The sequence below is a fragment of the Pipistrellus hanaki genome, assembly GCF_964339955.1.
Source record: "Pipistrellus hanaki genome assembly, chromosome: 16".
In the NCBI taxonomy this organism is placed as follows: domain Eukaryota; kingdom Metazoa; phylum Chordata; class Mammalia; order Chiroptera; family Vespertilionidae; genus Pipistrellus; species Pipistrellus hanaki.
In genome coordinates this window covers 9,012,436-9,039,849 of record NC_140518.1, presented here as the reverse complement: position 1 = coordinate 9,039,849, position 27,414 = coordinate 9,012,436, and the positions used below count along the sequence as shown (strand labels likewise).

Genomic DNA, 27,414 nt, shown 5'->3' with positions numbered 1-27,414 from the left:
GCCCAATGGCTGAGTTTCTTCCGCCTCCTTTCCCCTCCGATTTCCCAAGACGGGCACGATTCACGGCCCAATGGACGGTGAGCCCGCCCCCACGGCGTGGGCCCTCCAATAAGTGGGGCGAAGGCCCCTCTCGCCCCCGGCATCCCGGCCCCCTCCGCCCCGGGAGGGAGCACACGCTGGTGCGGAGCGGGCGGCCGGCGGCGCGCTCCCGGCGCTCTCCTCGGCTGGGGGAGAAGGGCCGAGGCCTGGGAGGGCGTGCCGCCTCCGCAGCGCGGGGTCCCCCCTCTGAGGGTTCCCACGGTGACTTGCAAAAGTCCAGGGAGACCCGAGGGCGGGGATGTTTGAGGTCGATGCGGAGCCCAGAGCATGTGCTTCGTGTGGCGGCGACGCTCGTGCCGCCATCTTGGGTGCTGGCAGCGGAAACCGCTGTGCCGGCTTTCACCAGCCCGGGACCGCAGCACCTCCGTCGCAGGCTCGGGCCACAGCTCGGGGGTGACAGCCCGGGGCGCGGGCGGCCACGACGGTGGAGGGCGGCGCTGTGTGAGGGCGGGGGGCCATGAAGATGTGGGTCGGGAGACGAACTCCCGGAAGAGTGCCGTCTCCTCTCCGGTCCGCTCCCCGCCCCCCTCCCACGGAGCTCAGGCTTGCCTCTCGGGAACTTTTCTCAGTTCCCAGTGCCCTCCGATCTCGTCTAGCCAACACCTGTGTGATTTTCCCAAACGTGTGTGTGTCCCCAGCATCCCTGGGGGGGACTTTTTCTTTCAGTCCTCACCCAAGGTTATGTTTTTACCGGTTTTTAGAGGAAGTGGGAGGTAGAGAGAGAGAGAGAAACTTCGATGGGAGAATCAGACCTGCAACCTATGGCACGGGCCCTGACCTGAATCCAGCCAGCGACCTTTTGGAGCACACGACAACGCTCCCATCAGCGGAGCCACACCGGCCAGGGCACAACTTGGGTAATTAAAAAAAATATATAAATAAATAAATAAATAAATATATATATATATATATATATATATATATATATATATATATATATATTTTATTTTTTACAGAGAGGAAGGGAGAGGGGGAGAGAGTTAGAAACATCGACCAGCTGCCTCCTGCACACCTCCTACTAGGGATGTGCCCTCAACCAAGGTACATGCCCTTGACCGGAATTGAAACCTGGGACCTTTCGGTCTGCAGGCCGTTGCTCTATCCACTGAGCAACACCGGCCAGGGCACAACTTAGGTAATTTTAACGCAGCCGGTTGTGGTTGGAAGACCACAGTTAGGCAATCACTGAGCTGGAGTTTGTAGTGAGTTGTCCCCCAGCTGTGGGACCAAAAGGTGTCAACTCAAATTCTTAACTCCCAGGAAGATCCTAGTAACCTGTTGGTCCTTGTACAGCTGAGGAGGAAGCCAATGGTAACTTGTTAAATCAGAGCATCGCGTCCATCACGTGTTTGGAGAGTTAGGAGGCTTAATTTGGGGTGTTTCTTAGATTATCAAGCACTTTCACCACATAAAAATATATACACCAGCATCCATGCATTGAATCCTCAATTAGTTACCCGTTTCAAATACTGATTCGAAGAGCACATGTTTTAGCCCGGCTGGCAGGGCTCATGGTTGAGCATTGACCTATGCACTAGGAGGTCACAGTCTCATTCCTGGTTCTGGGCACATGCACAGTTGCGAGGACTCGATCCCCATCCCCAGAAGGCAACCGATTCTCATTGATGTTTCTCTCTCTCTCTCTCTCTCTCTCAAATCAATAAAAGTATATTTTTAAAAACCAAAAAGCACATGTTTTAGTTCTTCCTTTTACTCTGTGTCTCTGGTCCATGCTAGAATATAAACTCCATGAGGACTACAATTTTGTGCATTAACTGTTGAGTCTTCAAAGCCTACAACAGTGCGTGGTACTTGGTAGACAATAAATACCCACTGAATAATTAAAGGAGCTCAAGCAGGCAGGCGTGTCATTAGAAGTTTCTGTTAAAAGCAGAAATTAATACTTGGAGGAGATGGGTTCTGAAGGGTGTGGCATATTGCCAAGGGAATCAGAGACCAGCCCTAAATAAGGCCATGGAGGTTAATACTAATGGATAAGAAAGGAGGAGAAAGGAGGTGTGATCCTTAATTCTAAGAACACTACGGAGGGTGAGAAGAAATATTTTAAAAATAGAACTAAAAGATGTCAAGGCTAGACTAACATAGGGCTTAACATACTATTTTGAGAAGGTAGAACAAGAGGCTGCTCACTGAGTGTGGTCATTTGACACAGCAAATACAGAACAACTACAGGCCCGATGCACGAAATTTGTGCAAGGGGCGTAGCCTTCGAGGCTGCAGTAGCCTCGGCACCAAGGCCCTGACCCTCACAGCCCTGGCTTCGCCCAGATGGTCATCCGGAATGTATGGAAGGTCGTTCAGCCGTCTGGTCTAATTAGCATATTACGTTTTTATTATAGATTTTAAACACAGTTTAAAAAAAAAAAAACCCTCTCCCTGGCCAAAACCGGTTTGGCTCAGTGGATAGAGCGTCGGTCTGCGGACTGAAAGGTCCCGGGTTCGATTCCGGTCAAGGGCATGTACATTGGCTGTGGGCACACCCCCAGTAGGAGGTGAGCAGGAGGCAGCTGGTCGATGTTTCTCTTTCATCGATGTTTCTAACTATCCCTCTCCCTTCCTCTCTGTGGAAAATCAATAAAAATATATTATTAAAAAACAAAAACAAAAAACTCTCCCTGGCCATGTGGCTCAGTTGGTTGGAAGCATTGTCCCATATACCAAATTGTTCTGGGTTCAAATCCCAGTCAGGGCACATACCTGGACTTCGGGTTCAATCCCCCGGGTTGGGATGCATACAGGAGGTGGCCAATAGATCTCTCTCTCACATCGATGTTTCTCTCTCTCCCTGTTCCTTTCTCTAAAATCAATGGACATATCCTTGGGTGAGGATTTTTAAAAACTGGGCAGTCTTTTATGGGGAGTATTGGAAAAATCCGTTTGTATTTCGCCAAGTTTCTTTTAAGCTGTAGAGCACAGTACCAGGTGCCTAGGACAAGAAATGAAGGCATATGGTAGATATAGAACTAACATGAAATCAAATAAGAAATATTCACCGAAATGGAATGGCAGCCCACGCTGATTGGTGAGAAGCCCACACTCGGGAGAGAACATATGATACAGTCACATCACTTTGAAAGCCTAAATTCATTTGGTCACTTTTTAATGACTCAGTTTCTTTCTCCTTTTTTTGAGTATATTTTATTGATTTCTTACAGAGAGGAAGAGAGAGGGATAGAGAGTTAGAAACATCGATGAGAGAGAATCATCGACCAGCTGCCTCTTGCACACTCCCTACTGGGGATGTGCCCGCAACCAAGGTACATGCCCTTGACCGGAATCGAACCTGGGTCCCTTCAATCTGGAGGCCTATGTTTTATTCACTGAGCCAAACCGGCTAGGGCGAGGTCTTTTGTTTTTTCCTACAATCCTATTCATGTTCTTTTGCCTTCCGACTTCAAGTACTGTGTTGAAAGGTCTATAAAATTACTTGATGGTACAGGGGAGAGGGAGGGATCAGAAATTCTGTTACTACTATTGGTAGTTAGAAAAAATTTACTGCTTAGCAATTGCACAGAGGTGGGAAGAGAAAGGGAAAGACAAAGAACGGCTGGCCTGTTGCAAGGACTGAGGAGAAGACTGGATAGACAGATAGAGACAGTGTCAACCAGGAGCAAGCTGTGAGGCCTGTGGGGCGTGGACCAGGATATTTAATGCTCCGCGGGAGGGAGTAGCGATCGAAAGACTGTCTCCCACGCTTGTCTGGACTAGAGCTCCCGATCAAGTCTGAGCAGGTGCAGACCTTCCCGGGACCCACCGAGTAACCTTGTAAAACCCAGGGTGTGTCCCTCTCCCACACCCCCACCCCCTGCCTGGGACAGCTGTGAATTGGAGGACATTTACTCAAGAAGCAAAAGAAAGATGCCATGCTCATGTGTCATCGGTCCCGATATATCCATGAAATCAGACGGAAAGACCACTGGAAAGAGTGAGCACATGCGCTTTCTCCCGAGGGAGAGGCCGGAGCCTTCATTGAAACCAAGCCTTGCCCCTGCGACTCCAGGCTGCTCCCGAGGGAAGGGAGGCTGCAGGAAGCCAGGGAGAGGCTTAGTCCTAATACACAGGGTTTGGGGCCGTCAAGAGACAGAGAACTATGAGACCCCTCTCCTCCTGGTCATCTCTGCTGACCCAGCCTCCTCTATAGCAGTGGTCGGTACACTCATTACTCAACAGAGCCAAATGTCAACAGTACAACGATTGAAATTTCTCTTTCTTTTTTCTTTCTTTTTTAAATACCATTTTTTCATTTTTATTTTTAATATATTTTATTGATTTTTTACAGAAAGGAAGGGAGAGGGACAGAGAGTTAGAAACATCGATGAGAATCATCGATCAGCTGCCTCCTCCACACTACCCACTGGGGATGTGCCCGCAGGCCAACGCTCTGTCCACTGAGCCAAACCAGTTTCGGCTGAAATTTCTTTTGAGAGCCAAATTTTTTTTTTTAACTTAAATCATATAGGCAGGTACATTAATATTAACTTAATTAGGGTACTCCTAAGCCGGCCTTTGCTAAAAACGTCCTCAATCTGATTGAGGTACGTGCGTTGAGGTCGACCCCTTCCAACTCTCCCATCCACACTCGTATACTTGTTCCGTCTACCTCCTTTCATTCATCCCCTCTGTCCAAACCATCTCAGCATACCTTTCTCATAAGTTCCCTAAAAGTAACTTAAAGTTCTAAGTCCTAGCTAAACCATAGGTATGTTGAATAAAACTTGATTATCATACTTAATAACGATGTTATTTATTGATAAAATTAAATTCCTTACAATTTACCTTAAAATATCCATAAAATTAAATCATGACAATGACTGACAAACACTAATGTGAACAATGGCCTTGCATCTCCTTGGAAAGTTTGGGCAAGTCAGGTTTGTATGTTGTTGTTTTTAATTTTAGGTACGATTCCAGGTTCTCATCAATGAGACGATTTCTCAATCTACTCTTGATAAGGTTCATGCTTGAGAATGATTGTTCGCACAAATATGTAGACCCGAATAAGGACAGCACAGCAAACGCGAGTTTCTTCAGTTGATGGTATGAGTCAGGAATACTGTTCCAGGTGTTAAAAATCAGCATGTCTTCCTTCTCCAGGTCTTTCAGAGCGGACCACCTATGCCGTGAACTGAGTTCACATTTGTTTTTCTCCAATATTTCCATGTCAGCACAAAGACGCTCAAATTTCGAGCTCCACAATTCTTTGGTTTTTAAATCCAGCAACTGCATCTCAAAGTCGCCAATGTCGATATTAAAGGGAGAAAAATTTAATTCTGTGACAGAAGCATCGAGAGGTTTTTTAACAAAGGCTAACGTGGCTTTGCTGTCTCTGAATTCCTGAAACCTGTGGAGAAAAGCTTCCCTCATATTTAAAAGTGTTGTTTTGAAATAGCAAATGTCAATGTCGGAATTACTTTCTTGGCGATGTTTCAGCAGGCTTGGAAAGTGAATCAAAGTTTCTCTTTCAAAATCTTGAGCGAAAAGAGATAGTTTGTTTTCGAATGAAATCACTTCTTCCAACATCGAAAAGATCGTGTTTCCTTTCCCCTGTAGTCTACGATTAAGCTGATTTAGGTGAGACATAACGTCGACCATGAAATAAAATTTTTGGATCCACTGATCGTCCGATAGTTCTGGGTAGTGAACCCCCTTCTCCAGGAGAAATGCTTTAATTTCTGTTAATAAGAAAGCAAAATGTTTCAAAACGTTCCCCCTGGATAACCAGCGAACCCTGTTATGCAGCAGCAGATCTGCGTACTCACTCTCCATTTCAAATAAAAACTCTTGAAACTGGCGGTGGTGAAGAGCCTTCGTTATGATGGACTTGATAATGTTAATCACCAGTTCCATAACTTTGCAAATTTCTTCTGGAAATGTCTGCGCACAGAGCGCTTCTTGGTGAATGATGCAATGGTGAGTGAGTATCTCGTGACTGATTTTTTCTTTCAAAATGGCAACACACCCATTTCTTACGCCGGTCATACTTTCTGCCCCGTCTGTGGAAACCGAGACGATTTTATCGAGCGGAATGTGATGCTTCTCAATGCACTCAATGACAGCGTTCGCTATGTCCTCTCCACGTGTTTGGCCTTTGAGCGGCAGTAATCCTAAAAGCTCTTCTTTGGGACCGGTGGGTGAGATAAATCGTACAAAAAGGGACACTTGCGCTGTGTCATTGATGTGACAAGACTCGTCCACCGCTATGGATAAAGCTGAGGCCAGTTTAAGATCTTCGACTTGCTGGTCGGTTATATTCGAAGACATTTTGACTGTCCTGTCTTTCACTGTCTTAGCAGACAGTGGTAACTCTTTGATTTTTCTCAGAATATCTGCTTTGTTCTTAAAATCCCGAAATAGCTCTTCCGATGCCTTTATAAAACAACTTTTGATGTATTCGCCGTCTGTATAGGGTTTTCCTCTCTTCGCAATCTCTTGACTAACCACGAAACTTGCGATATTAACATTGTTGGAAGATGGCATCCTGTAATTAAATACGGAAGGTGGTTTTTCCTGACTCTTCTGAAGTTCCTCAACTGCCTTCTTCCTTGCCTCGCCGACAGGATAGTTAACACTGAATGACACGTGTTTGGTTGTGAAGTGCCTCTCCACATTGGATTTCTTGTTATGCGCCAGTGTTTCCTGACAAATAAGACAGGTCGGAAGGCCGTTTAAGTTTGGAGTAAACGCGAACGCCTCGGTCCATTCAACTTTAAATTCACGGTTTTCGTCTTCCGTTTTTCTTTGCTTCTTCTCTGTAGCCATGTCAAACAGGGCACCTAAAAAGAAGTTTCATTTTACAATAATAAAGCCACCAACGCAAAATAATCACAATTCTTAAATCGATGACAATGCAGGGTTTGCAGCTGGTAGGAAAAATACAGGGAACATTATGCTTCGAGTAGGTACTTTTGTCACCTGCGCCTGATTTGCGGATGCGACTAGCACTAACCACTGCACATGACTGCTGACCCACTGGCTCACTCAACTCCTGCGTGAATCTCACACCCCTCCCCCCGTGCTGCGTGTCCTGTCAAACGACCGACCTACACCTCCACTTCTTCTAACGCCAATTCTTCAAATTATACTCACCCAGGCTGAAGTTTCAATCGCACTGTACGCGCACACCCACACGTGGTATTTTGTGGAAGAGCCCACTCAAGGGGCCAAAGAGCCGCATGTGGCTTGCGAGCCGAGGTTTGCCGACCGCTGCTCTACAGAAGTTGCTGCTACCACCAGCAGGCACACCCATCCTCCAGTCATCCTGCAAGGATGACACCTGCCAGGAAACCCCTGGAGGGGGACTTGGGAAGGCGGCCTGGCTGGGGCCTGGATTTCTCCTAGAACAGCAGGAACTGCTTTCCCCCTTAGGAGAAAGGCAGGCTTTCTGCGCTTCGGGTTGCCCATTGGTTTTTCCTTTCCTTAAAAATGTTTTTTTTTAAATATATATTTTATTGATTTTTTACAGAGAGGAAGAGAGAGGGATAGAGAGCTAGAAACATCGATCAGCTGCCTCCTGCACACTCCCCACTGGGGATGTGCCCGCAACTAAGGTACATGCCCTTGACCGGAATCAAACCTGGGACTTTCAGTCCGCAGGCCGACGCTCTATCCACTGAGCCAAACCGGTTTCGGCCTTCAAAATGTTTTTAGCTCTAGCCAGTTTGGCGCGGTGAAGAGAGCCCGCAAACTGAAGGGTCTTAAGTTTGATTCTGGTCAAGGGCACATACCTTGGTTGCAGGCTTGATCCCCTTGTGGAAGCAACCAATTGATGTATCTCACATCGATATTTCCCTCTCTCTCTCTCTCTCTCTCTCTCTCTCTCTCTCTCTCTCTCCATATATATATGTGTTCCCCTCCAATCTTTCTCTAAAAAACAAGAGAGTTTTTAAATGTTGCTAATCTATATAAATATTTCTCAATTTCAACTTCCATCTAGTCCAGGGGAATGGATTAGATGCCTGCCTAAGATTTCCTTACACCCTTCTGAGATTCTAGGATTACATTCTGTCAATACTAAATGGTATCACGTTTTGCAAGGAAATCAATTCGTTTTCCAGCTAATCCAGACATCTGGCGCCTTTCTTACTTGGTAAACATCATTAGCGAGCCTGTTACCATTAAACCACCAAAACAGGCAAAGCTCTGCTGGCGGCCTCTCCCTGTGCACCCCATCACACCTGTCACCCTAGAATCACCTGGGCGGCTTGTAAAAGCCACCAATGCCCAGGCCTAGCCAGTGTGTTCAGTGGTTAGTGCCGACCTGAGCACTGAAGGATCTCCGGTTCGGCTCCAGTCAAGGGCATTTACTTGGGTTGCAGGTTTGCTCCCTGGTCGGGGCATGTGCGGGAAGCAACCATCAATGTGTCTCTCTCACATCCATGTCCCTCTTTTGTGCGCGCTCTCCTCTTCTTCTCCTTCCTCCTCCTCCTCCTCCTCCTCCTCCTCCTCCTCCTCCTCCTCCTCCTCCTCTTCTTCTTCTTCTTCTTCTTCTTCTTCTTCTTCTTCTTCCCTCCCTCCTTCTCTCCCTCTCTCCCTCCCTCCTACTCCCTTTAAAAATCAATGGGCAGACCTAGCTGCTTTGGTTCAGTGGATAGAGCATGGGCTTGCGGACTGAGGGTCCTGGTTCAGTTCGGCCAACAGTACCTGAGGGGGCTCAGGCTCAATTCCGGCCAAAGGCACATGCCGGGTGTGGGCTTGATCCCCAGTAGGGGGTGTGCAGGAGGCAGCCAATCAATGATTCTCATCATTGATGTTTCTACCTTGCTCTCCTTCTCTCTTCCTCTCTGAAATCAATATAAATATATTTTATTTTATTTTATTTTTAAAAATATATTTTATTGATTTTTTACAGAGAGGAAGAGAGAGAGATAGAGAGTTAGAAACATCGACAAGAGAGAATCATCGATCAGCTGCCTCTTGCACACCCCCTACTGGGGATGTGCCCGCAACCAGGTACATGCCCTTGCCCGGAATCGAACCTGGGACCTTTCAGTCCGCTCTATCCACTGAGCCAAACCGGTCCCGGCGATATAAATATATTTTAAAAAATAAAAATCAATGGGAAAAAAAATCCTTGGGTGAAGATTAACAAAGCAAAAGCAAAAAAAAAAAAAAAAAAAAAAAAAAAAAAAAAAAAAAAAACGGACAACAGTGAAACAGTGCTAATGCATGAGCACACACTAGAATCTCCGCCTGGGAAAGGAGGTACTATTTCTCAATCCCCAAATGCTCTCTTCCTTGACCTAGCAGCCAGCCAATGAGAACACCTCATTGCTCACTCATGTCTTGGCATAACCTCTGAGGAAGCTGAGCCCTAAACGCCCCCTCCACATGCCCCTAACAATGCTGGTAACTTCTTTGTCTAGCGCCCAGGGTGGCATGTCACTGTCAGGGAGGCCCTATCGTGAGAGGCTTTGGACTCAGAGCTGGGTTCAAAACATGGCTCTGCGCTAAGTGGAGATGACAATCTACAGACTCGAAGTCTAAACATCAGACTGATGTGCTCTGGCTAGGCGGCTGGTTGCTAGAGCATCAGCCCATACACCAAAAGGTTTTGGGTTCAATTCCCAATCTTGGTGGGCACAAGAGGGGACCCATCGATGATCTTCTCTTACACAATTGTTTCTGTCTCTCTCTCTTCCTCTCTCTAAAAATCCAGGGAGGGAAGAGGTGAGAGTTAAAAAATAATAAAAAATCAGATCCGATGGCTAAAGTCACTCGGGCATAGAGCTGATTGTTAGGTCCCAACTCTGGGGTTTTTTGTTTGTTTGTTTGTTTGTTTGTTTTGTTTTTTAAAATATATTCTACTGATTTTTTACAGAGAGGAAAGGAGAGGGATAGAGAGCTAGAAACATTGATGAGAGAGAAACATCGACCAGCTGCCTCCTGCACACCCCCTACCGGGGATGTGCTTGCAAACAAGGAACATGCCCTTGACCGGAATCGAACCTGGGACCTTTCAGTCCACAGGCTGGCGCTCTATCCACTGAGCCAAACCGGTTTCAGCTGTTAGGTCCCAACTCTGCCCACCCTACAGCCTTATCCTCCCAGAGAAAGCCAATACAATGAAGACAGGAGAGCCGCGCTTAGGGTGGTCAACTGGAAACCAGCCTGCAGACCGAGCACGGGCGCCTCCATTTTCTCTCTGGAGAATACCACAAGCGCACACGCCCAGGCCTCACATTCCACGCACGCCTCCCCCTCCTGACATTATAGCAGGAAAGAGGGAGCTGCCACCCAAGGGAGCTGTTTCTTCTTGTCACACAGAACAGATGCCAGAATCCTGGGACAGACAACACAGAGCTGTGGCAGCAGCGGGCTGAGTCAAAGGAAACAGAATGGACTCACCTCTGAGACATGCCAAGGCCCAGAGGGGACCCCTTTGGATCACCTGCCTCTTGTTGTTTTTAACAGGGTTAGCTCTGGCCGGGGTGCTCAGTGGTTAGTGTTAGCAAAGGGTCTCAGATTCAACCCCACGCCCCGAGAGTGGAAGGCAGCCAATTGATCTCTCTCTCTCTCCCTCTCTCTCTCTCTCTCCCTCTCTCTCTCTCTCTCTCTCTCTCTCTCTCTCTCTCTCATTATCTCTCTCTCTCAAACCTCCAGCCTCCCTCCCTCCCTCTCCTCCACTCTATCTAAAAACCAATGGAGCCAAAACCGGTTTGGCTCAGTGGATAGAGCGTCGGCCTGCGGACTGAAAGGTCCCAGGTTCGATTCTAGTCAAGGGCATGTACCTTGGTTGCAGGCATATCCCCAATAGGAGATGTGCAGGAGGCAGCTGATCGATGTTTCTCTCTCATCTTTCTAACTCTCTATCCCTCTCCCTTCCTCTCTGTAAAGAATCAATAAAATATATTTAAAAAAATAATCAAGTCAGTATTTTTTCATAACACACCAAGCTGGCATGATCATTGACATGATACCTGGTGATCTGGAAGCCAAATAAAACACTGCCCTCCCCCCTCACTCCCACATTGCACCAGTGTTGGTTAACGTTCACTGTGATAACTCGGGACAGCCTGCAAGGGAGATTCCGGGGTGCCTTCTACAATAAATCATCATACAAAGAGGTTCGGTAGACGCTTTCTTTTTTTTTTTTTTTTTTTTTTTTTTTAATAAGTTTTTATTTTTCATATTATTACAAATGTTCCTCCCCCCCCCCCCCATTGCTCTCCTCCACCAGGTTCCCACCCCACCCTCTGCCCTTTCCCCTCTCCCCATTGTCCTCATCCATAGGTGCACAGTTTATGTTCAGTCTCTTCCCACGCCCCCCTCTCCCCTTTTCCCCAAGAATCGTCAGTTCACTCCCCTTCCATACCTCTGATTCTATTATATTCAACAGTTAATATTGTTCATCAGATTTTTTAAATTTACTTGGTTTTTAGATTCACTTGTTGATAATTACGTATTTGTTGTTCATAATTTTTATCTTTGTTTACTTTCTCTTCTGAAAGAACCCCCTTCAGCAATTCATATAATTCTGGTTTGGTGGTGATGAACTCCTTTAGCTTTTTTTTATTAGTGAAGCTCTTTATCTGGCCTTCGATTCTGAGTGATAGCTTTGCTGGGTAGCTTATTTTTGGCTGTAGGTTCTTGCTATTCATCACCTTGTATATTTCTTGCCATTCCCTTCTGGCCTGCATGGTTTCTTTGAGAAGTCAGCTGACAATCGTATAGGTGCTCCTTTATAAGTTACTACCTTCTTTGCTCTTGCTTCTTTTAATATTCTCTCTTTATCTTTTGCTCTTGGAATTTTAATAATGATGTGTCTCGGTGTGGTCCTCTTTGGATTCCTTTTGTTTGGAGTTCTGTGCACTTCCTGGACTTGTAAGTCAAATTCTTTCACCAGGTGGGGGAAGTTTTCTGTCACTATTTCTTTCAGTATGTTTTCGATATCTTGCTCTCTCTCATCTTCTGGAACCCCCATAATTCTGATGTTGGTTCGCTTGAAGTTGTCCCAGAGGTTTCTTACATTATCTTCAATTTTCTGGATTCTCTTGCCTTCTAGCTTCTGTGGAGGAGTGTCTTCTGGCTCTTTATGTTCCAAATCTTTGACTTGATTCTTGCGATCTTCCCTTCTGTTTTTAGGACTCTGTAGAATATTTTTTATTTCAGACAATGTATTCTTTATTTCTTGTTGTTCCCTTATCATTTCTTGATGGTCTCTTTTCATATCCTCATAGGTCTTATCCATCTTTTCTAGGAAATTCTTGAAAAACCTTATAAGCGTAGATTTGAACTCTATATCCAGACGCTTTTTGTCCTCCATTTCTTTCGTTTGTGATCTATTTTGTTGTCGCATTTCGCAGTTACAGATGGGACGGGATTTCAGGGTGGAGCCTGCAGCTTTGGCTTCCGTCAGCCCCGCCCTATGCGGGTCCTTCAATGCTCGCTGCCGGCGCCTCTGAGAGAAAGGTGCCCTCGATTTTCGCCTGCTGCCAAACAGTCTATGCTCTCCCCCAATGAGCCCGGTATTGGGGTTCAGTTCAGTTGGAAGTGGAGTTGGAGGTGGCGTTCACAGCAGTCTGGAGCCCCAGTCTCCTTCCCGTCAGGGCAATCCCGCGGCACAGCCGACCGTCCCTTCTCTGGGGGCAGTGTGCGCGCCTCCGGGACCTCCTTTCTCCGCTACCCCGGGGTTCCGACTTACAGCCCAGCTCCCTATGGCTGAGCCTGAGTCCCCGGGGTCTGGCCCAGAACTGGGGTTCAGAGCAGTCGGGGGCCCAGCACAGTCGGAGTTTTATCTCCTTTCTGCTAGGGAACGCCCGCCAGGCACTCGGCCTCCCTCCTCTCCGGCTCCGTCCTCTCCGCGCGCCGCGTGTCTCCGTACCTTAGGCTTTTACAGCTCCTCCGTGCTTCCTTCTGGTTTTCTCCTTGCTTCTTGTTGTAGGATTTCCAGTCAGTCGACTTTCCTGTAGTTCTGGGTAATGTCCATTTTATATTTTAGTTGTATTTTATTAAAATTGTTGTGTGCGGCTGCGGCTAGTTGCCTACCCGAGCAGCCATCTTGGATTCTGTCGGTAGACGCTTTCATCCGATGTTTGCATGGCTTACTCTGTCACCTCCTTCAGCTCTTTCTTCAAATGTCACCTTCTCGAAGGCTTTCCCCAGTGACACGAAGGGAAATGGCACTCTGCCCAGATCCCGCCAATCCTTCCATTCCTGACCCCTAGTCCTGCTCTATTATTCTTTGTAGCATTTACCAGCAACTTACATAATATCTGTTTATTATCTGACTTGCAAAGAAACATGTGCACACACACTGACATTTGAATATAAACTCCACGAGAGCAAAGATTTTGGATATTTTGTCGACACGTGAAGCCCAGTGACTAAAAAGTATCTGGTACATAGTAAGCACTCAATAAATATGTGTACATCACCTAAAACATGGTTTCATTGATAAGTATATTTTAATTATTTGCTTAAAATAGGTACTTTGCGAATGCACATGATCTCCCTCATCCCTAACTTCATCTATTCATTCACTTACTCAACAAATGCTTCCTGGCAAATCAGGCCCAGTTTGGGGGCCAGAGTGGGTAGGGAGGAGAGGGATTCCACAGTGAGCAAGACAGAAAAGAAATATTATTTCTGTTCTCAAAGTCTTGTGAGGAGAAGGATCCTATACATATGTAAGTAAGTTAGTAAAAATAATACTTAGAAGTCGAGAAAAGGATAATGTAAGAAATATGTAGGGTACTGAGTTAGAGAATGTGACAGGAGAGACCATTCTGTGGTGATGACACTGAAGTTGAGACTTGAAGAATGAGAAGACTTTATAGTATTCACAGAGGAGAAATTCACTTGGCAGTCATCTGGAATAAGTGCATTTGTTGCCCAACGTAAGAGGCCTTGGAGAGAAGATTGGGGAAGAAATGTTGAGAAACTTGGATTCATTCTCCATTGAGCTATTTATTAGCTTTAAGATCTTGAGTCTAGCCGGTTTGGCTCAGTGGATAGAGCATCAGCCTGTAGACTGAAGAGTCCCAGGTTTGATTACGGTCAAGGGCACATGCCCTGAGAGGAGAAACCAAGATGGAGGCATAGGTAAACACCTAAACTGCTGCCTCAAACAACAACTTCAAAACTACAACTAAAAGACAAAACAGACATCATCCAGAACCACAGGAAGGCTGGCTGAGTGGAAATTCTACAACTAGAAGGAAAGAGAAAAGCACACTGAGACTTAGAGGAGCTACAGGAGGCAGAGGTACTGAAATGCTCATGGAGAGGACTGGCAACTGATTGCATGGCTGGCTTTCTCAATCAGGAGGGAGACAAAAGCTCCTGACTGCTCTGAACTCCAGTTCGGGGTGAGATTCTGGAGAAACTGGATTGTTTGGCAGAAAGTGCAGCTTTCTCTCAGAGGTGCTTGCAGCGATTACCATGGGACACTGAGACACAGGGGCCTATTAGGGCAGGGCCAATGGGAAACCAGTGCTGTCTGCTCCACCCTGAGACTCCGCCCCATCCAAGCTGAGCACAGAGGCTTTTGCAAGACTTCTCTCATAAGGGTGTCTTCAGCACAGAAGTTCTCCCAGCGTAGACACAGCTGATCCTACAGCCAATTGGCCTGGAGGTCAATTCCTCCAGGGATACCAACAACAATCAAGGCTTAACTACAACAAGATTGCACACAGCCTACAAAGGGGTGCACCAAGAGTGTCCACCCCAGATAACTGGGGAGGCTAAGCCACTAGGCCCAATAGGACACCTAGCATGCAAAACCACTCTATCAACTCAGGGAAGAAGCCAAAATGCAGAGACAAAGAAACAAATCACAAATGAAAGAAGTGGAGGGAAGCAAACAATTGGATATAGAGTTCAAAATTATGATTATAAGATTTTTCAAGAATTTTCTAGAAAAAGGCCAATAAATTTAGCAAGACCCTCGAGGATATGAAAAAGGACCAACTAGAAATTAAGCATACACTGACTGAAATAAAAAATATTATACAGAGATCTAACAGCATACTAGAGGATCACAAGAATCAAGTAAAGATTTGAAATACAAAGAAGCAAAAAACACTCAACCGGAAAAGCAAAAAGAAAAAGAATCCAAAAATATGAAGATAGTGTAAAGAGCCTCTGGGATAACTTCAAGCATACCAACATCAGAATTATGGGGGTGCCAGAAGAAGAGAGAGAGAGAAAGATAGTGAAAACCTATTTGAAGAAATAATGACCGAAAACATCCCCCACCTGGTGAAAAAAATAGACTTACAAGTCCAGGAAGCACAGAGAACTCCAAACAAAAGGAATCTAAAGAGGACAACATCAAGACACATCATAATTAAAATGCCAAGAGCAAAATACAAAGAGAGAATATCAAAAGCAGCAAGTGAAAAACAGTTACCTATGAGGGAGCACCCATTCGACTGTCAGCTGATTTCTCAACAGAAACTATGCAGGCCATACGGGAGTGGCAAGAAATATTCAAAGTGATGAATAGCAAGGAACTACAACCAAGATTACTCTACCCAGCAAAGCTATCATTCAGAATTGAAGGGCAGATAAAGAGCTTCACAGATTTAAAAAAAAAAAGCTAAAGGAGTTCATCACCACCAAACCAGTATTATATGAAATGCTGAAAGATATTCTTTAAGAAGAGGAAGAGGAAAAAGGTAAAAATAAAAATTATGAACAACAAATACATATCTGTCAACAAGTGAATCTAAAAATCAAGTGAATAAAAAAATCTGATGAACAGAATAAACTGGTGAATATAATAGAATCAGGGGCATAGAAAGGGAGTGAACTGACAATTCTAAGGGGGAAAGGGTTGTGGGGGTGCAGGAAGAGACTGGACAAAAATCATACACCTAGCCCTGACTGGTTTGGCTCAGTGGATGGAGCATTGACCTGTGGGCTGAAGGGTCCCAGGTTTGATTCCAGTCAAGGGCATGTACCTTGGTTGAGGGCACATCCCCATTAGGGGGTGTTCAGAAGGCAGCTGATCGATGTTTCTCTCTCATTGATGTTTCTAACTTTCTATCCCTCTCCCTTCTGCTCTGTAAAAAAAAATCAATAAAATATATATATTTAAAAATCAAAAAATCAAAAAATCGTACACCTATAGATGAGGACAATGGGGAGGGGGGTAAGGGCAGAGAGTGGGGTGGAAACCCGTGGGGTGGAGCTATGGGGGGAAAAAAGAGGAACAATTGTAATAATCTGAACAATAAAGATTTATTAAATTTTTTAAAATAATAAATAAATAAATAATGCTTCTAGTCCTAAAAAAAGGGGGGAGGGAGGCACGTGCCCTGGTTGCAGGCTTGATCCGCAGTGGGAGGCATGCAGGAGGCAGCCAGTCGAGGATTCTCTCTCATCATTGATGTTTCAATCTCTCCCCCTCCCTTCCTTTCTGAAATCAATAAAAAAAAATATTTTTTTAATGTGTGTGTGTGTGTTTTTAAATTGATTTAAAAGAGGAAAAGAGAAACATCAATGATGAGAGAGAATCATTGATCGGCTGCCTCCTGCACACACCACACTGGGAATCGAGCCTACAACCTGGGCATGTGCCCTGACCAGAATCAAACCGTGACCTCCTGGTCATAGGTCAAAGTTCAACCACTGAGTCCGTCCCGGGCTGGGCTCAATAAAACTATTATATATATATTTTTAAAAATCTTGAAAAGGTCTGAGTCTCCCTTCCTTAACATAGGAGTGATAATACCTACCTCACAGGTGTGGGTTGGGTCGGGTCATGTCTGTGAAAGTGTTTACGGGTGAAATATACGCATGAGGGCGTGATGGGTAAGTGGGTCAGTGCTGTTGGCTCTGCGGGTGACTCTCCCACTGGCCTTGGGTATCCCGGAGGGAAGGCCAAGCCTGTGCCATGGAGCAGCCGTGCTGCTAGGCATCGGTCTGGCTTCAAGTTTGTCTGTCTGTGTGTGTGTGTCTGTCTGTGCCTGGGAGGCCTCGGAGGGTCCTGGCCATGGCCCGGGAGGAAGTGGCCGTGGGCAGACCTGCCCTGCGCAGAGGGCCTCTCCAGAGCTGCCCTCGCGGCTCGCACGGCTGGAACTTGTCCCGGGGCCCGGTTGCATTGGTCGCACGTACTTACCCGCAGTTCAGAGACAAAGCTGGACTTTGCCTGTGTTCTCTGCAGGCCCCGTTAGCCTGCCAACCCAGCCCGCAGCCAGAGGGAGGGGACGGCGGGGGCGGGGGGTCCGGGGCACCGGCGGGGGCTCGGACTTTAGGGAGGAAGGAGGGAGCGATGGGGCAGGAGCGCTGGGTGTGGGCGCAGGAGGGAGGGCAGGGCCGCGGGGAGAGGAGAGGAAAGGCCGGCGCCGCGCGGGGAGGGGGCGGGCGGCTCCGGGCGGCGCGGGGCGGGGCGGGCGGCGGGCGGCGCTGTCAGCGCGGCGGGCGGCGAGCGGAATGCAGCGGCCCGAGGCCTGGCCACGTCCGCACCCGGGGGAGGGGGCCGCGGCCGCCGGGATCGGGGCCCCGGCCCCGGCCGCCCGGGCCGGGGAGCCCGCGGAGCCGCGGGTAGGGAGCAGGCGGGCGGGCGGGCGCCGGGGTCCGGGGGCAGGAATCGGGGCCCAGGAGGGGATGGGGGGGAGGGGGATCTAACTCCCAACTTGCACGCCCGGCGCCGGGAACGCGGTGGCCCCGCTGGGCGGCCCGGGAGGGGGCCGGGCGGGAGGAAAAGTTGCTGCGGGCGCGGGCGCGGGCTCCCGCGGAGGCCCGTCCGGAGTCCGCGTGGGCCCGAAGTTCTGGATGAGTTTGGAGCAGCGACGGGACGGCTCGGGGTGGGGGTGCTCTGAGGTTCCGCAGGGATGGGGGCCCCCGGACTCGTGCGCCCCCGCCGTGTGCGCTCCGGAGCCCGCCCGGCCGGGGAGGCTGGGGGCGCGCAGGGAGAGGGCCAGCCGGAAGGAGGAGGCACCGCCGTCCCCCCGGCCCAGGTTCTGTGATACACTCCGACTCGGGCTCTGCAGCAGTCAGTGCATGACAGAACTTGGGCCCGGGCGGACCTTGCGCACAGGGTGCAGAGCGCCCGCCAGGGGGCATCAGCCTGGGGAGGAGCAGCCCCGAGTGGGCCCTGGGGGACAGGATTGGGCCAGAACCAGCTATGGGCCTTTTAGGTTGGGGGGTCACTGGAGCCTGAGCCTAGAAGACTGCTGGGGCCCCTAAAACCAATGACAGGGCACCTGCCTTGAGTCAGGGGCCAAAGGGGGGGGGGTCTAACCCCTCACCCCCACCCCGTGTCAGTTGCAGGAACCTTCCCTCTACACCGTCAAGGCTGTTTTCATCCTAGATAATGACGGACACCGCCTGCTGGCCAAGGTAACTCCCACCCTCACCCGAGGGCCCCTGGTGACTATGCTTCTGTCCTGAGAACAGGAGTCCCCACCCCCCAGCGGACTCTCCTGCCTCAGGAGAGACCCCGCTGCGGGTTCTGTGACTCAGAGCAGCGCAGCTCAGACCCTGCTAGACGCTGCAAAGGTCCCTCTGACCATCCTGCTGCCCTGCCAGACTGCTGGCCCCTGTTCCCAATCACGTCCCCTGAAGTGTCGTCTGGCCATCCTTTCCATCGGCCAGCTGGACCCGGGCATGGACTCAGGGGTCAGTGGAGTGTGGAGCCTGGGACCCAGGGGTCCTAGTCCCCAAATTCTAAACAAGCAGCCTCCACTGTTCTACAGCTTAGTGAACACTGAGGATTTAGTCGGAGGAGTCTAAGAATTTAGACCCAGACAGGATCAGAGACCACAAAATCCAGCTCTTTCACAAATGAAGAAAACGCGATCTGGTCTAGAGAAGCTATATGAGTTGCCCGCGGTCACAAGGGTTCATAGCAGGGCAGCGGTCTGACCTCACGTATTCTGACTTGGAACTCAGGAGTGTGGCTTTCCCTGCACAAACCAGTCAGTTATCCAGTATCTATCCCAGTGAATGTGGCTTACGAAAATCTATATATTAAAAGCCAGAATGGACCAGAATGACCAGTTGGACTGGTCGCTATGATGCCCTCTGACCACCAGGGGGCAGATGCTCAGTGCAGGAGCTGACCCCTGGTGGTCAGTGTGCTCCGCGGCAGGACTAAAGAGTAGCGAGCTGAGCAGGCAGTAAGGAGCAAGGGGTCCCAGACTGCAAGAGGGTGCAGGCTGGGCTGAGGGACACTCCCCGCCCCCCAAGTAAACAAATTTCATGCACTGGGCCTCTCGTCCACAAATACATGTCTACCTCAACACAACTAACCATGGGAGGGACATAGGCACCACAGCATTGACTGAATTGTGCAATGTTCCCGGGGACTTTCCCTCAGCTATTTCGTCTTCATACCTGCCTGAAGTCAAGCCATCCTTGGCGTTGAGTCCCAGATCTGCTCCCACAACTGTGAGAAGTTACCTGACTACTTCTTCTTCTTTTTTTTTTTTTTTAAATATATTTTATTGATTTTTCACAGAGAGGAAGAGAGAGGGATAGAGAGTTAGAAACATCGATGAGAGAATCATCGACCAGCTGCCTCTTGCACACCCCCTACTGGGGATGTGCCCGCAACCAAGGTACATGCCCTTGACCAGAATGGAACCCGGGACCTTTCAGTCCCCAAGCCGACGCTCTATCCATTGAGCCAAACCGGTTTCGGCACCTGACTTCTTCACGCCTCAGTTTCCCCGTCAGTGCAATGGGGATCATAAAGCAGTTGTGGTTGTTATGGTGGTGAAGAAGGACCCCGGGATCTACCCTCTTTCCTGCAGGCTCAGGTCTGTGTAGAAAGAGCATGATTTAGTGATCACCCCAATCCTCAGCACACCGCACATCTGCTCACCATACAAAAGACTCCCAAGTATTAGGAGAGGACAAAAAATAAAAAATAAATAAGGCCTCCAAACTCCTCTACATGTTATTGTTCTTTGCGTAGAATTTGCGTCTATAGGAAAACAGTGAGCAGGCAGGCCTGGAGGGAGGTAAGGAAGAGATGGGCACCTAGCCAGCACCCACCGTTCCCTGCCGCCCATCCCCGGAGGAGCCAGGCTCTGTGGAATGGCCATCGCCCTTTCTCCTTCCCTTCCTCGTAGTATTATGATGACACATTCCCCTCCATGAAGGAGCAGATGGCCTTCGAGAAAAATGTCTTCAATAAGACCAACCGGACTGACAGTAAGTACCCTCCTCTTCCTCGCCCGGAACTCTCAGACACGCACTGTCCTCTCCATCCGGACCCATCTGTCCCCGTCGGGCCTGCACGCCCAGGGCCATTTCCTTTCCTTCAGAGGTTCTTACCTCTCCTTCCAGCTGTTCATCTCTACGTCTGGGGAACCTTCACCCCGCCCCCCGCACCCATCCCTCTCAAACCTCCTACCCCCTGCACACCTAGACCTTACTCTCAGGGGAGGAGGCCAGCTGAGTTGTGGGCCCCCTACCAGCCGGGGATGGGTCCGAGGCATTGCACGTGGTGGGAGCGGGAGTGCAAGGTCGACCTTGACCTGCGTTTGTTGACGCCTCGGAATGAGGCAATCCCTAGAAACGGGGGGTGGAGGGAAGGACACAGAGTAGCCTGATGGTAGTGCTCCTAGTGCTGGTCTTTCCGAGGCTTCCCTAGAAAGGGAGGAATGAGCCAGGGGGAGCAGGGCAGAGCTGCAGCTGGGGAGGAGGGGCCAGGCAGAGGTGACCAGAACGGAAGTGTCCTCTACCTCCAGGTGAGATTGCGTTTTTCGGGGGCATGACCATCGTCTACAAGAGCAGCATCGACCTCTTCCTGTACGTGGTGGGCTCGTCCCAGGAGAACGAGGTGAATTCGGGAGGTTGGGGTGGCAAGGAGGGTCTGTCTGGGGGGGAATGGCGTGGAGTCTGGGGTAGGAGCTGGGTACCCCTCCTTCTAAACTCTGGGGGTCGGTGAGCAGCCGGAATGGTTCTTTCTGGGACCAGCTATCCCCGTCATGCCCCTTAGGTTCCTTAGGGACCAGGAGTGTTCTCTGCAGGACCTTTGCTTTCTTTTTTTTTGAACACCACTGGAGAAGGATGCACTCTGCGTCCCACTCTAGTGCTTCCCAACCCATGTCCAAGGTCAAGCTGCAGGCAGCCTCCAGCCCTGTCGTCTCTGGAAAGGGACAGTTTCCCGTGCAGGTAGACTCCGAGGTCTTCTTTCGGCCTTTCCAACCTGAAGCTCTCTCATTTTCCTCCTCCCGTATCTGCCCCACCTCAGCTGATGCTCATGTCTGTTCTCACGTGCCTGTATGAGTCCCTGAACCACGTGTTAAGGTGAGTGAGATCTTCGGCCCTTCAAGGCCCCATCCCCCAGGCCTTGACACACCACAAGGACAGGGCCCCTCCTCCATGCTTTTGTCCTGAGTAAGACCGGAGCCGGAGCATCCCCCTCCAAGACCTCTGCCCTTTCCCTAACCACGTGGTTTCACCCGGAGCAGGGCAGCATGAAGGTATGGCCAGAAAATGAGGTCATAGAAAAGCAAAATGATTTGCCAGAGGCTACAAATGGTTTCTATCACAACAGGGACTCAAACTCAGGTTTTCTGACTTGAGGCTCAGGTGGTTTTCGCTGAACCCCAATTCCGTTATCCAGTCTCTATTCCAGTGGGCATGACCTTAGAAAATCCAAAAATAAATGCATTCCCTAGTCAACATAGTTGAGTATGGTAGAGTTCTAGCATCTAAACTATCATAGTTCCGAAATGCAGTAGGGGTGCCATGGTGGGCACAGCATCAATGCCCCACGTGTAGGAGGTTGGGCAAGGAGGGTTTAAGGCAGCAGGCCTGTCCTCTGCTCAGGAATCCCTTGCCCAGGCGATGCCCTCATGGCCCTGACATTGTCCTTCCCAGTGCTTGTTGGGGGTGTGGTGGGGTATGGTTGGCGGGGCGGGGGGCGGGGGTCTGTCTCACCTGGGCAGGGACCTGGTTCCTCCTGGCCATGGGGAGGCTCAGGAGCGGTGTCTCCCTCAGGAAGAACATGGAGAAGCGCTGGCTGCTGGAGAACATGGATGGAGCCTTCCTGGTGCTGGATGAGATTGTGGATGGCGGGTGAGGAGGGGGTGGTCAGGGACACTCACAGGGGGGGGGGGGCCTTTAAAGATCATCAGCTCTAGATTGTACCCAATACACTGCTGGCCACCTCTGGCCACCTTCTCCCTCCTTTCCCCAGCGTATTCCCGGTGACCTCATCCCCCCACCCACTCATGAGGACAGAGGTTGAGGTCAGTGTCAGTCAGAGTCAAGCAAACAAGAAAGGAACCTGGTGCCCAGCTGTGGCTGGCTGTTCGATAGGCAGGGTTTGGGTGGAAGGGTTTGCTGTCCAGGGCCCAGGAAAGGCAGGCAGCGGACACTTGCCCCTCCCTCGAAGGACTTCATTCGGGCAGAGCTCTGCTGCCTCCACACCTCCCGCATTAACGCTCCATTCCGACCTGCCCAGGCGTGTGACCTGGGCCAGGTACTCATTCTCCCGAGCCTCCCTCTCCGTAGCTTTCAAATGAGGATGATGAAGGAGCTACCTCATAGGGCACGGGGATTAAATAAGGTGATGCTGGCCAAGCTCATGGTTCTCCTCCAATGAATGTCACCTGCTATTGGCGTGCCATTCTGGGAAGCTGAGTGTCCTCAGGAGAAGGGTTGGCTAGTGAATTTCCACTGGGGGATGGGTAATAACTGGGGAGAAAAAGAAATTCTGCCTCAGGAGCAAAGGATAAGAGAAACTGATGATCTTAAAGACATCCACACACCTCTATCATTACGTCCTTTTTAGAGATGAGGGAACAGAGACTCAGAGATTCTAGTGACTTGCCCAAGGTCACACAGCAGGGCCAAGATCTAGAACCATGGGCATGGCTCAAGATTGGGCTCTTTCCATGGCACTGAACCACATGCCCCGGGGGGCAGGGAGCTCTGGGAGACGAGCCTTGTGCTAATTGCTGAGACCCAAGAGAGATGGAGTAAGACCGGGTTTTGTGCAACCAGAAGTATGTACAGTTTGGTATTACCTCTTTAAGGAAAGCATACACACACACACAATTACAAAATGGGGGGCAAGGCTTAGGGAAGACCCATGGAGTTCCCGTAGCTTTTGTAGATGACATGGAATAAGAGTGAAACAAGGTAGAGACCCCAAGGCACCTCCCTCTCTTCTCTGAACTTCCCTGAACCCAACCCTGACCCAGAAGGGGAAGTGAACTTTCCAGAGCTCTGAGTGTCCCAGCCCCTGCTTGTGACACCCAGTTTTTTCTGGCCTGAACCCACTCTGTTGCCCAGCGTTTGCCCAGTGACGGCCACGTGTCTGACCAGCAGGTTTGAAGTATAAAGAACCAGAGTTAGGGATCTCCGTGGCCAGGGAGAGTTCTGGTTTGAGAAATACCAGTGGAAGGTACCCCGGAGGGGAATTCTGCAGGATCTGGTGACTGAGGGATGAGGCTGAGCAGCGAGAGGCTGCAGAGGGGAGATTCCTGTCACTGATTTCCCTCCTGGTTTCTCTCTCTCTCATCGTTGTGCAGCGTGATTCTGGAGAGCGACCCCCAGCAAGTGATCCAGAAAGTGAACTTTAGGGTGAGAGTCCCCCGCAGGCCCTCACCTCCTCTGGGCTGCCGCTCCCCTCCTCCCGTCTCCTGTCTTCCCTGTGCTGGGGCCGCCAGGGCCCGGGCAGGGAGGGGGCGGGCGGGGACCCAGGCTCCTCTAGCAGAAGCAAGGACTGGGATGATGTGTTTGGTAAAAGAGATCGACTGCATCTCCCCCTGTAGAATCACCAAGTACCTCCCCTCCTCCCTGGTGGGAAGGAAACTCTCCAAGAGACACTGGTGGCTGCCTTGGCCTTGAGATTGGGAACTGGTCCTCCAGAGCATGGCCCTGCCTAGTTTGTCTTTCCTGCCCGAATTCAACCTTTCCTCCCATCTTTCTCCCCTTCATTCCCGTTCCCCCCATGCACCACAGGCAGGGCCTGGGGGGCCTGGCATCCATGGGACAAGGTGCAGGGCTTCCCCTAAGGGGCGATCCGGGTGCAGTGCCCGATTCCCATACACTGCATCCCTCACCCCACCCTAACCCTCCCTCTCAAACCCAACGCTCCCGCCCCGGCCTGACCCTCTGCCCCTGCTTCCCCGCAGGCAGAGGACGGCGGCCTGACGGAGCAGAGCGTGGCCCAGGTAGGCCCCACATCGGCCTGGGCCCGGGGGGGGGGGGGGGAGTGCCTCCTGGGGGGCCCAGCGGGGCTGTGAGGCTGAAAAGTCGATGTGGGAGGGATCAGACTGTGACAGCCATGGCTGGAGAGGCATGGAGGCTTCTGGAGTCTCTGAGGCGGTGCCCAGTGGGGCATTGATCACTGATCACACCCTGCTGGCAGCCCGCCTGCTCTCCTGGCTTGGCATCTTCAGACGGAAACCCTGGGGTGAGTGCCCACCCTGGAGGCAGCTGGGTCAGGTTTCCCCAAAGCAATCCCAGGGCTCGGGCCCTGAGGCCCCCCTCGCCCAGAAAGGACAGCAAACGGGAGTTTTCCTCCAGACCCTCACCCCTCCATGCTAAGGTCCGAGCTGTCATTGTTTAGGGATCCGTGAGCCCCTGATAAGATTTAACTTTCTCCCCCCTCACTTGCCACCTAGCCCCTAAGCGACCTGGCTGTGGAAAACTCCATCCCCCCAGCCCCCTGCATGGTCCTAACCGGGGGTGCATGTGGGGCACAGGGGGAGGTCCCTGCACCCGGGGCCTGAGGGTTTCCCAGCTGTGCCAACCTCCTGCCAACCAGCTGACTGCTTGACCTCCGTCTGTCTGCCCCCCCGCAGGTCTCTCTGCACAGACTAATCCTCACTCTGTGGAGCCTCCTGCCCCGGCACTAACTCCCGCCCGCTGTGGTGGCTGGGCCCGGACGGGTGTGTAACATCCGTGTGGAGCCCTAGGTGTGCTACCCACTTGCCTGCACTGCCCTGGTGCTCACCCTGCCTCTCCCTCCTGGCGGCTCCCCCGGGAGGAAGACAGACAGCCCTGTGGCCGGTTCCGGTCCAGAGAGGTTAGGGGGCGTGAGCAGAGCATGTATGAACCCAGGCGTGTGTGTTCCACTTTCCCACCGAGAGCCTGGGCGGCCCGGGGCCAGTGTCTCAGCCTCTCTGGGCCTCCCAGAGAGGACAGGCCACTCCTCACAGAGGTGTGGTGAGAACGAGATGAGCGAGTGCACAGAGAACTCTGCACCGCTCCACCTTGCCCAAAGGGAGGAAGAATGAAGACATGGCACTTTCCATGGCATTCCTGAGTAAACAACAAGGAAGCCGCAGGGAGTGAGGGGAGGAGAAAGCTGGGTTCTGGCGGGAGAAGCAGGAGAACCCCCCCCCCCCCAGGGCCACGCTGTCCCTGAGAGAGGAAGGGACACGGGGCAGGAAGAGGGGACACAGGCTGTGGGGTGAACCTTCAGAAGGGAGTGAGGGCTGGTGGCCGGAGGGATGTGTGTTGGCGTCGATACGGCTTTGCGTAAGCCCTGGGCTCCGGTTGTTTCCTCAGCTGCAGGTGGGCGTGCACAGTGAGGGCAGGTGTCCTGTGGCTGTGTCTGGCCAGCCGCTGTGTGCCAGCTGTGCCACATCAGCGGTGGGCGGAGTGGGGTGGGGAGGACACACTGCCTGCAGCCAAGGGCAGACCTCGGGTTCTGCCGAGGTGTCTGAGCTCAGGAAGTGCCAGGCCTGGGCCCGGAGTCTGCCTGGACGTGGCACTGTGGGCAGGAGCTAGCACGACATGGTATGGGAGAGGCAGGGCCTGCCGCCACACCCACCGCTGCAGAGGCAGAAACCAGAGGGCTGGGCAGGCCTGGGCCTGGGCTGGGAGCCGGCTGCAGCCGGACTGCTCTTCCCTCTGGCGGGCCCGGCCCCGGCTCAAGCCGGTGGAGATGAGCTGCTGCCACCTAGCGGCCAGGAGTTGCAGGGACACAGGGGAGGTGGGCGGTAGCCCTCCCCCTCACCGCGGTATCAAGGCATCGACATCCCCCCTGAATTCTTTCTCTCAACCTTCCTCCCCCCCCCCCCCCCCCAGGTCCTCCAGTCCGCCAAGGAACAGATTAAATGGTCGTTACTGAAATGAAGGCCGTGCGTGCGTGCGAGGCTCCCTGCCCCCAGATAATCCGCCCAATCCTGGCAAAAGCTCAGAGCCCTCTCTGTATGCCCAGGCCCTCCCAGAACCATCTCCTGAGGTCTCTGGGCAGAGACTCTGAAATAAAAATTTTTTAAAAAAATGGCTTTAGCCCCGAGACACCGCTTCTCATGGCCCTGGCCTGCTCCTGGGGCCTCGAGAACCAGCCGAGTTGAACTCAGACCTCGGGCAGCCCCGAACCCAGAGCCCTAATAAACCTGCTTTCGTCTCCTGCCTGTGGTCTCCTCTCTTGGCCGTGTGTGTGTGTGTGTGTGTGTGTGTGTGTGTGTGTGTTCCGGGAAGGGTTCCTGCCCTTTCTTTGCCTCCTGGTCTTTAGGATGCCCGTGACCAGGCATACCCCTGGGGTTGTGTGATGGGGGAGAGGGAGGTCGAGGGGAGGGGGACACTTGGACACAGCGAGGGGGTGTGGCAGGAATACCACGAGGCCCGTAGGTGGCAGTATGACGGTGTGACTCGGCAGGTGAAAGAGTAAGAGGAGAAACGGCACATATTTGGGGAAAGGAGACCCAAGATGGTACACGCACTCCTGGTGTGTCCGCTGGGGATTCTGTGAGTCACGTCCCTGTGACCAGCCTCCAGAAGGGAAGGGGTGGGGCTTCCTGGGGACAAATGGAGGAACAGCACGCCTGTTTTTCTTGGCATGCCTGGCACCGTGGAATTCTTACACTGGCATGTGCCCTGGGCACGAGAGCCCTGCAAGCTTGCCACGGCTGGGCCCGGATGCTGGGGGCGAGGAGGCATCAGGCAGCATCCCGCCCCCAAGCCCCCGTGCATTTGTGTCCAGAGCACCCAGTGCATTCCCAGGGGTGGGGGATGAAGAATTAATTGGTGGAGAGAAGGGCGGGAGGGACCCCAGGGGCAAACGAGAAGGATAAGAACCGCTTTCTGGGCGGCGTGACTCCTCTTTTCTCTCCCCATCCCAGGCCTCTTCGTTTCTCCCTTTCTTTCTGCGACGCCTATACCTCCTGCGTCTATGGACCTGAGCCCCCGAGAGTGCCTAGCGTTCAGTCCCCGGAAAACTTGTTTCCCCGGATCCCGTGCTCACGGCAGCCGCCGGCCCACGCCCCGCCCCGGCCCTGCCCCTCGCGGGCGCCCTGGCCGAGGGGAGCCCCGCCCCGGGCGCGCATCCGCGGTCCTGCAGCGCCACCTGGAGGTGAACGCGGGAAACGCGCTCCCTCTGGGCCTCGCTCCCCATGCTCACCCCGACCCCCGGGGCCGGACCCACCCGGC

General features: G+C 51.3%; 1 protein-coding gene and 1 long non-coding RNA gene across 3 annotated transcripts; one reads left to right on the top strand and one right to left on the bottom strand.

Moving 5' to 3' along the window:
* Window positions 1-4,848: 4,848 nt before the first annotated feature.
* Window positions 4,849-17,436, bottom strand: LOC311611212. The gene is made up of 2 exons (XR_014793089.1): window positions 17,183-17,436; window positions 4,849-6,893 (listed from the first exon to the last, which is right to left on the bottom strand). It is a non-coding gene; the product is annotated as an uncharacterized lncRNA (long non-coding RNA).
* Window positions 17,437-17,447: 11 nt separating this feature from the next.
* COPZ2 (COPI coat complex subunit zeta 2) lies at window positions 17,448-26,399 on the top strand. 2 transcript variants are annotated; one of them, XM_084863123.1, is made up of 9 exons: window positions 17,448-17,607; window positions 18,331-18,405; window positions 20,142-20,223; window positions 20,763-20,854; window positions 21,269-21,324; window positions 22,021-22,098; window positions 23,559-23,610; window positions 24,165-24,203; window positions 26,068-26,399. In XM_084863123.1, the coding sequence occupies exons 1-9, from the start codon at window positions 17,497-17,499 to the stop codon at window positions 26,113-26,115; spliced, it is 633 nt and encodes a 210-aa protein (XP_084719249.1). In that variant the 5' UTR covers window positions 17,448-17,496; the 3' UTR covers window positions 26,116-26,399. The 2 variants fall into 2 exon arrangements, with proteins under 2 accessions (XP_084719249.1, XP_084719250.1); XM_084863124.1 differs by having other exon boundaries at window positions 17,453-17,607; window positions 18,337-18,405.
* The last annotated feature ends 1,015 nt before the right edge of the window (window positions 26,400-27,414 follow it).

Bases quoted from the DNA above. Each gene is read 5' to 3' on its own strand.
- COPZ2 (XM_084863123.1), top strand. From the start codon at position 17,497: ATGCAGCGGCCCGAGGCCTGGCCACGTCCGCACCCGGGGGAGGGGGCC. The intron at 20,224-20,762 runs GTAAGTACCCTC...CTCTACCTCCAG, and splicing joins TAAGACCAACCGGACTGACA to GTGAGATTGCGTTTTTCGGG. The intron at 23,611-24,164 runs GTGAGAGTCCCC...GCTTCCCCGCAG, and splicing joins TCCAGAAAGTGAACTTTAGG to GCAGAGGACGGCGGCCTGAC.